Source organism: Salvelinus sp. IW2-2015, linkage group LG14 (assembly GCF_002910315.2).
Source record: "Salvelinus sp. IW2-2015 linkage group LG14, ASM291031v2, whole genome shotgun sequence".
NCBI lineage: Eukaryota > Metazoa > Chordata > Actinopteri > Salmoniformes > Salmonidae > Salvelinus > Salvelinus sp. IW2-2015.
In genome coordinates, this window is record NC_036854.1 from 21455764 (window position 1) to 21465689 (window position 9926).

General features: G+C 46.1%; 1 protein-coding gene across 2 annotated transcripts in view; it reads right to left on the minus strand.

Annotated features, from left to right (window-relative positions):
• The window catches only part of LOC111972689 (prospero homeobox protein 1), a 51100-nt gene that overhangs the window by 16613 nt on the left and 24561 nt on the right, over nucleotides 1-9926 (minus strand). For both annotated transcript variants that reach the window (XM_023999719.2, XM_023999721.2), the window contains exon 4: nucleotides 7162-7356. In XM_023999719.2, the coding sequence (XP_023855487.1) occupies nucleotides 7162-7356 (195 nt within the window). The remainder of the gene's footprint in view (nucleotides 1-7161; nucleotides 7357-9926) is intronic.

The window sequence follows — 9926 nt, forward strand, 5'->3', positions numbered from 1 at the left end:
AACGAGAGAGATGACCATCCATTGAGGAGGCTTGACAGTTTGCCTTGAAGAATTGTCAAAAATCCAGTGGAAAGTATTGCAAAGCTTATAGAGACATACCAAGAGAATTGCAGGTGCAATTGATCAAAGGTGCTCTACAAAGTATTGACTTTGGGGGAGTGAATAGTTATACATGCTCAAGTTTCTGGGTTTTTGTTGGTCTTATTTCTTTGTTTGATTCACACATAAAAATATTTTGCGCATCTTCAAAGTGTAGGCATGTTGTGTAATCAAATGATTACAACCCCAAAATCTATTTTAATTCAGGTGTAAGGCACAAAATAGGAAATGCCAAGAGGGGTGAATCACTTTCCAAGCCACTGTAAATTCCTAAGCTGCACCTGCTGGGAGTAGGAAGCTTCCATGTCTTTCGCTCTGGCTGAGTGGCCATCCAAGATTTTACTATACTCACGGAATTCCTGTGGAGGTTGAGCTCTGACAACGGAACACAATTTCTTCAACATTTTTACCAGTTCAAATTCTGAATGGTTGATGTTGGAATACTGTTCGCAGGGAAACAGAATCGTAACTTGAGAAAATAAATAAGATCTTTGTTGATAAACTTCATCATAATCTGCAAGGTTTTTTGATAAATTCCTTGACTTGCACTGTCAATTTGGGCAAAACAAGAACGATGCCATTTCTCCCTCCTCCCTGTCTTCTCCTGACCCACTTTAGCTGATAAGACATGGCCATGGTGAAAGAGTCCAAGAGGAGAGGAAGAAGAGAAGGACTTAAATGAAGGAAAAGGAAAGAAAGAAGAGAGGACAGAAGGGGGAAACCAACCTGAAAGCTGTGTAAAGTACGCATCCTTGGTAGTCTCGATAGTTGGTAGGGTGGAGGTGGGTTATGCTGAAGCATTTAGGGGCTGCTGCATTCCTGCATTTGGCTGCTGCATGTGTGTTTTCCGCTAGCGTCAAATCTGTGTGTTTTTCAGGTGTACCACAAGGAGGGAGTGAAGAGGGGACAGTGTGAGACGCTGCGCTTTCCCTCATCCCTCATCCCCCCATTCCGCAATCAATATCGGGCCTTCATCTGACATTTCTTATCCCCCCCCTCCTCATAATCTCCAGATGAGGTAGTAGGTTAGTCAGAGAGACATGTCCATCATGAAAACTTCTTCAATGTATGTTGTCATATACTTTACCAACTGCAAATTCAAGGAACACAACCAATACTGCAAATAAGGCGTGAAATACAACTCTAAGCTGTCTGTGCTTCTCAGTATGTCTATTAATTAAGATGAGCAAAGAGGCACAATTCTCTCTGACTGAAACACCAGCACACATTTCATTATCTTGATATGCTCCACACCCCAGCAGAGACCGCCGGTGATTAATGGGGTCAGGGAGTGGTGTGTTGGGGCCATCTATATCAGTAGCCAGGCAGCTCCCAAGAGAGACCAGAGGCGGAATAAAGGGATCGGAAGATAGGACGGGACATCTGGTGAGGAAGAGAATGGATGGAGGGAGGAGGAGAGGATTGGAAGAATAGAGAGCCAGGGCGAAGGAGCGTGTTGGGTGGGCGGGTTGACAAAGATGGGGGCAAGTAAGGAGCAGAGAAGGAGGAGGGGATTAGGGAGACAGGAAGAAGGTGGATGAGAAAGAAGAGAAGGCAATATGTTGCAGATTGGACGGTAGGTATTGGCAATCATCTTGACTGGGTGAAATGGGAACGTGTGTGTGTGTGTTGTGGGTGTGTGTGTTGTGTGTGTGTGGTGTGTGTGTGGTGTGTTGTGTGTGGTTGTGGTGTGTGTGTGCGTGCGTGCGTGCGTGCGTGCGTGCGTGCGTGCGTGCCGTGCGTGCGTCGTGTGTGTGTGTGGGAGTGCAGGGGGGTCTTGACACATCTGCAGCTCTGATGCACACCCTGGTTATTCTGGATTGGTCCTTTGCCATGCTTCATTAGTCACACACACACACCCGAAACGTCCAGGAATAATGACCATATCAGCAGCTGTGCACACGGCAGGCTCCCCTCAAAGGTGACCAGGGACAGAAGTTGGGGGGAAAAGGGGATGGGAGAAGGGAGAGGGAGGGGGGAAGAGAATCAGGATCAAGATGGAGTAGAGTATGCAGTCTTCTCATTTGTATATGGCTAATGGAGTATGAAGTGTGTAGGGAGATATTATGTGTGGTGTGTGTGTTGTGTGTGTGTGTTGTGGTGAAGACCAAGAGAAGTCAGAAAGACCACAAGGGAGGTCCCATTAATTAGTAAGTCTACCCCATCCCTGGTGCTCCGGTTCCAGCACAGTTCTGCTCATTTAACAAGCACCTCCACCATTAAGTGGGTTTCCTTGACACCACAAACATACACACCGATCACATGCCCACTAAAGATGGGACCTGACATATTTTTCAAACAGAGGCCTTAAAGCTGCAGGACACTCAGTGAAGAGTGACTGCCAGCTCTCTTTCTCCTTCATTATTTACTCTTTTTTCCCCTTTCTGACTAGAGGCTAATAAGAAAAACACGAATTGTAATATGTTCTCGGTGGCCTTAAACTAAGGTGCAAGGTAAGCTAAAACAATTTTGTACACACTTCAGAGCAACCTACAGTGCCAGTTACAGTAAGACATTCGTGAACCGGATCTGAAGATGTAAATGAGTGTGACCTTCACGGCTGTGTGTTGCTCCTCTTGCTCTTCAGGTCAATTACTGTTCTCTTAGACCTACAGTACGCCTGCCAGAAACATGTCAATCTTCCATTTGTATCTGTCTAAATTTCTTTTTCACACAGCACACGCACACGCACCACACACACACACACACAAACACACCACACACACAGATACGAAAGATTACGCACAACATGACAACACGACACCCACACACACCACCACCACACAAACACAACACACCAGACACACACACACCACCCCACACACACACAACACACCCACACGACACACAACATAAGGCTTTTATTGAAAACACTACACCTGTGTGTGTCCTGCTCTGGTGTCCCATGGACATCACGGTTTCAACCCCGACACCCCAGGGATTAAATGCAGGTCAGTGATATGACCCACACACAATGACACACCACCACACCGCTGTGTACCCAAGAGGAATGAGAGAATGAGACAGACAGAACGAGAGCACGCATTACCTTTGGAAGAGGCAAATGTGGCTCAAAGGCCGGCAGGGATCTCTTGTCTCTTTGCGCTCTAGCAACCCTATGGCAGGGCACGCTGACACGGTCGCCAGCGTTGTATGGTGTTTGCTCCAAACTTGGTGGGCTGGCTTTCGGGTTTAGCGGCCAGTGCAGCGATGGGAGTTTCAGCGATGGACACACGGTAACTACAATGGGTAAAAAGAAGGAATGGTTTTCTCTTTAATTTAATAATTATCCGTCTTATGTTTCTGTTATAATTGTAACATTCTTTGCTAGATAGAACCTTTGACCAACCCGATGGACATTTCAGAGCCAGATGACGATTGCCACCCGCTAAAAAAGTGACTTGTCAAATGTTCTTACTTAGGATTTTGATGGCTCCGCACTCTTAGTAACATTAAAGGTGAGGACTTAATTGGGTTATGAAAGAAGAATTCACTACAAAACCTTTCTGAGATCTGGAAATTGAAAACTGTAATGCTCATATCTCAGAACTGATGCTTTGTGCGATAACCTTATAGCTATAGTCCCCAGGTCTCAAGACAGCATCTGGTCTTAGCCTCTCTTAAGGCACATTTAATGGCAGGGAACTGGCAGAGGGAGAGAGAGATGAGAAGAGAGGATAAAGAGGGTAAGAGTGCACAAGGGAGAACAGAGGAAGGTAAAGGGAAGAGTTTAGAAGGAAAGCTAAAGTCAAACTTTAAACTTGAACTTGACAAAAGTTTCTATACTTGGTGTGATTTGTCTTGAGAAAGAAACCTTGGCTATGAGAGAGTGAAGAAAACGTGGGAAGGGCCGTATCAATTCACAGAAGGGATGAACAGATGATGGACGGAGACAAGAGGAACAGAGACAAAAGTAGTGAGAGACGTTTTTCCAATACGGAGGAGCCCGCTGAATTAAGGGCGGACACATGATACGCTGAGGATGTGTGTGTGTGTAGGTGCTCGTCCTTTACCTACTACTCTCTAAGACAGCAGCATGAAATAGGCTTCTTGTTTAAATCTCGTAGGTGTGTGTGTGTTGTGTGTGGTGTGTGTGTGTGTGTGTGTGTTGTGTGGTGCTGTGTGTGTGTGTGTGTGTGTGGTGTGTGGTGTGTGTGTGTGTGTGTGTGTGTGTGTGTGTGTGGTGTGGTTGTTGTGTGTTTGGGGAGAGATCACTGGACAGTGGAACTTGCGCGTAGTCCTCTGTATAGGAAAATGAGACGTTCTCGAGCCATACTAAAAATGTATCTTCTATCCCCCACCACTCTCTCTGCCTCCTACATTTCTCCCCATCTCATTTACACCATTGCACTATCGACAGGCTAGAGAATTGGGGAGAGATAATAGAAGAGAAGGGGGGCGACGTCTAGAAAGGAGAAAAGAGGAAGAAGAAGGTTTGAGTTGGGGTTGTTCGGAGTCACTGACAAGAGGGAAGTTGCCAGTGTAAGGGGAGTTTACTTAGTAGAACAAGCTCGGGCAGGAGGAGGGGTGGCAGGGTAATTTGATGATGGGGAAAGAGAGGAGAGTATGGAAGAGAGAAGAGGATAGAAGAAAGAAAGAGGCAAGAAAAAGATAGAGAGAGAGCTGAGGCCAGGAATTTAACAGGTCTCTTAATTAACAGCTGGGTGTTCACTGTGCCAGAAGGAATGTGACAATTATGGCCATATAAAACTTCCTAAGGGGGAAAAACGAACAGGGGGGAGGGAGAGAGGAATGGAGGGCTGGATAGGGAGCAGAGGGGGGGGCAGAGACACTGCAAAAAGGAGGATGAAAGATGAAGGAGAGAGGCAACCACAAAGGAAGAGAGAAAGAAAGAGGGCCAGGAGGGAATGAAAGAGAAGAGGAAACAATAACTACAAAGACGGATCAGAGGGAGACGGGAAGCGTAATTAGTAGGAGCACCAGTGACGAGCAGATTTCATCAAACAAGAACCCAACAACTGTGTGTTGTGTGTTGTGTGCGAACGGACTTTGCATTCCAGAAGATCGACAGGTGTAAGAGGACTATGACTGATGCATGCTGTCGAGATACTTGCCCAAGGCCTTTTTATGTTCATCCCTCTACAATCGGTCCCTTGGTGCATATAGTTGGTGTATACGGGTGCGAACCTGCGTGCTTTTTAAGTATGGCTACTGTAGTTGAAGGAAGGAGCGGGTATCTATAAAAAGCTGGGGACGACAATCCGACATTTCATCTACTCGCTAGGTCCACCACAAGACAACACCACACACACAACACCACACACCACACACACACACACACGACACACACAACACAACACACACACAACACACACACACACACACACACACACAACACACACACACAACACAGACAACAAACACACACACACCGTCACACTAGTGCAACTGGAGATCTTCACATGGCCAAGGCAGTCGTTTGTGCGGGGTGGGGATTTGCATTGCTGGGCAAATGTTCTTGTGCTCCTCTGTAATCAGCTCTTATATCTCCTCAGACACTGCCAGCGACACGAAAAACCTTCATTGCAAAAACACCTCCTCTCCCTACACCCCGTACCAGCTCCTCAGTCAACAGACGACTATTCACTGCACCATCTCTCCCTCTCTCTTCTCTCCCTCTCCTCTCTGTCTGCTTGCAAATTTCTACAATTATGTATGTAATTGAAGTTCCCTAAGCCAGGCCAAGGGCTCATTTCCTGGTAAGAGAAGAATGCCTGGTCTGTCTGATCTGATTGGAACTTTGGTTGCTGTTATGCTGTACACTCTGGCCTATGATTTCATATGGAAGTGCCTGTGTTCCTACTAGAGTAGTTCAATCCAAGAGGCCAAGAGTGGTTGGGGTGTGGTGTGTGTGTGTGTGTGTGTGTTGTGTGTGTGTGGTGTGTGTGTGTGTGTGTGTGTGTGTGTGTGTGTGTGTGTTGGTGTGTGTGTGTGTGTGTGTGTGGTGTGTGTGTGTGTGTGTGTGTGTGTGTGTGTGTGTGGTGTGTGTGGTGTGGGTGTTTGAGGAGAGAGAAGAGCGCCAACAACCATAACGGACAATAGGAGCGGGAGAGAGCGGCACTTTAAAATGTGACGCTGCAGAACTTCCCTACACAAGGCGCACTGGGCACTCTCCGCAAAGCGTTGTCTTTCTCTCCTCTTATCCTTCTTTCTCCCTCTCTCTGCCGTTTTTCTCCCGCTTTTCATCTTCTCTCTATTCCCCCCGCTCTGTCCCTACATCACTCCCCTATCTATCCATCTCCCTCTCTGCCCGTCTTTTTTCTCTCTCTCCCTCTTCCTTTTGCTAAAACAGTGGGACGCTTAACCTTGACAACAGTGAGATTTTCCGTCCTGAAAGTGACACACAAACACACACACATGCACACACACACACACACACACTGGAGAAGTGCTTCGCCAGCACGGCGGGCCGGTCCAAGGGACGGCTATACCCTTCGAGGTGAACAGGACACTGGGAAATGCAGCAACAACAAAACACACACACTTTCAACGCCTATTGTCAGCTGACATTGAGGACGTATGGTGCTGGCCTTAAACAGACACACCCTTACTGTACTTCTCTGTCAGGCCTCTCAGAACACAGGAGGAGGGGAGAAAAGCAGAAGTGTGAGCTAGGTGAAGTGTAACAAAGGTGAAGTTGTCCACTGAGTATTTACGGTTATGCCGAAGGAAACACTCACACACATTCTTATCGCACAGAACTGGGAACCAAAACACACGCCAGGACAGGGAAGTGGTGGTTTAATTCATCCAATACAGACGCACACATACAATGCTGAAGTCCACTATGGGGAACTCATAAGAGGGAGAGGCCCTTTTTTCTTACTCCTTTAACCCTTTCCAGGTAGTGTATGTACAATAAGTGTATGTTTGGTGTACTGAGTGAGCTGRTCAGTGGTCAGTAGAACTGAATGAGAGTAGCACTGAATAGTGTCCTCCCTCAAAATCCTTAGCCTTATTAAACCATGCATCACCCTTAGCATTCAGGCGAGGCTATGGTCTCACAGCAGTAAATGGGTGTCGCACTAAAAACGGTCCTACCTCAAAGTCGTTGGCCTTGTTGTAGTGCATGTTGAGGGCTCGGTAGAGCTCGCAGTCGCGGCTGACGCTCATCTCCTCCACCCCGGTGACACCGTCGTTGATGGCCTGCCGGGCAAACTTCTCCATCTGGATGTAGTAGAACTCCCGGAAGTTACTGAACCACTTGATGAGCTGGGACGTGATGCAGCGGTTAAACTACAGGAGAGGAGAGAGGCTGTAATCATTAGGATCATATGATAACACTGTTATAATGGAATAATACTCTGAGACAGACAGGAGGGAATAAATAAAGATTCAGAGAGATTTTGAGTAATAATTATGATAGTTATAAAAAAATATGATTTAATAAATAATACATTTAACCATTTTACAGTCACTTGAGGTTAAGAACCGCTTTTTCAAAAGGGATGTAGTTGATATCATGATAATAACAGCACTGATAATATTGGATTGGAAGTTTATGTACAAAATGAAGTGATCAAATATATTTGGGGGAAGTAATCCTTATGATGCTTTTGGAACTCGGGCATGTCAGCTGGAGTTAAGTTTTGGATAAAAAATGTGCTATAGAACAAATGTTAGCACATTTCAATGTATTTGTTTATTTTATAACCTTTATTTAACTAGGCAATGTCAAGTTAAAACAAATTATTATTTACAATGACGGCCTACACCTGGCAAACCTGGACGACGTTGGGCCAATTTGTGTGCCGCCCTATGGGTCCCAACACGGGCCGGTTTGTGGATACAGCCTTGGAATTAAACAGGCGTCTGTTATTACGCCTCTAGCCACTGAGATTACAGTGTGGAAACTAGTATCCTCAGCCTTAAGTGTCCCTCTTGTATTGCCCATTAGGTAGCTTTTCAAGGTGACGTGGATCGCTAAGACGCTTGAGGACTGCGGTCAAGTGTAATGTTTATGAGGCAGAGGTCCCGAGTTCGTGCCAGGTATGGGCTGCATCGGGGAGGGAAGTGGTACTTGCTAAGGCAAGCAGCATGCAATCCTTTACAGTTGGTTACCGTGCACTGTAATCTACCAGTTGCTCTCAGCTCAAACCTGGGTCACTGTTGAGTAAGTTTGTGGGTGAAGTGTAGTAAGCACATGGGATGTGTGAAACGTAATCTCTTCCCGCTTTGAATTGCCTCAATTCGCTTAGCTTTGAGGTTGCGGATTGGTTAAGATGTCCCGAGTTCGCCAGCGAATGGCCGAATCGGGAGAAGTGTTTACTTGGCTAAGCAAAAGCAGCGTGATGGTCTTTACACAAACATCCCTCTCTGACATGTAGAATAACGACTGGCTATAGGACTAGACGTACAGTGGGTGCAAAAAAGTATTTAGTCAGCCACCAATTGTGGCAAGTTCTCCACTTAAAAGATGAAAGAGGCCTGTAATGCCTGTAATTTTCATCATAGGTACACTTCAACTATGACAGGCAAAATGGAGGAAAACAAATCCAGAAAATTCACATTGTAAGGATTCTTTTATGAATTTCATTTTGCAAATGATGGTGAAATAAGTATTTGGTCAATAACAAAAGTTTATCTCAATACTTTTGTTATATACCCTTTGTGGCAAACATGACAGAGTCAACGTTTTCTGTAAGTCTTCACAAGGTTTTCACACACTGTTGCTGGTATTTGGGCCCATCCTCCATGCAGATCTCCTCTAGAGCAGTGATGTTGGGGCTGTTGCTGGCAACACGGACTTTCCAACTCCCACCAAAGATTTTCTATGGGGTTGAGATCTTGAGAGACTGGCTGGCCACTCCAGACCTTGAAGATCATGCTTTTCTGGAATGGTCTGTGGATGACATAATGGGGGGAGTTCTTGAAAGAGTCTGCTGACATTGTTTAGCATGGGGGGCGGGGGCAGAGCGACGGACGGCTTAAAGTGCAGGGTGAGCAGAAAAGCGGGGTGGTTAGGGTGGGAAGGGGGGCAGAGGGGGTTGAGCGGAACAGCGGGGTATGTTAGCATTGGGAGGGGCGAGCAGAACAGTGGGGTGTGTTAGGGTTGGGAGGGGCGGAGGGGGTGAGCAGAACAGCGGGGCTGGACAATAAACCAGGGCAGCGTAGGAACGTGAGCTGTCAGCAAGCAAGGTCATGACAATCAGAGTGTCAAACCAAACAAACTACTGACACTTACAAATACACACTGGGGCTATTCTTGTACACATACGTAGTCCCAAAAACACAGACAAGAACCAACGTCCACAACACATACTGAGATACACACACACACACACATATGCAGATTCACTATCACAGATTAGTCAATATTCAGACACATCACTCTCTCTTGTTGGGATGAGCAATACCTGTGCATGTGTGTGTGTGTGTGGTGTGTGTGTGTGTGTGTGTGTGTGTGTGTTGGTGTGTTGTGGTGTGTGTGTGTGTGTGTTGTGTGTGTGTGTGTGTGTGTTGTGTGTGTGTGTGTGTGGGTGTGTGTGTGTGTGTGTGTGTGTGTGTGTGTGTGTGTGTGTGTGTGTTTGTGTGTGATTGAGGGCTGCATACTGAATTAAAGTCAGTGAAAGAGATGGCATCACTCCACTGGAGTCCTTTATTTGTCACTCCAGCCTCTGACTTCTACATGTACACTTTGGACAGAGATGGCTTCATTATACAGGCTGACTTATTACCTCAACATCTTATCTAACACTACGCATACTTATATCTACTGTATGGAATATCTACTATACAAGGATGAAATGTCGTTTAATCAGAACATACATGTATTCAGAGAAGGAAGTGCGAGAGATGAGAAAGGG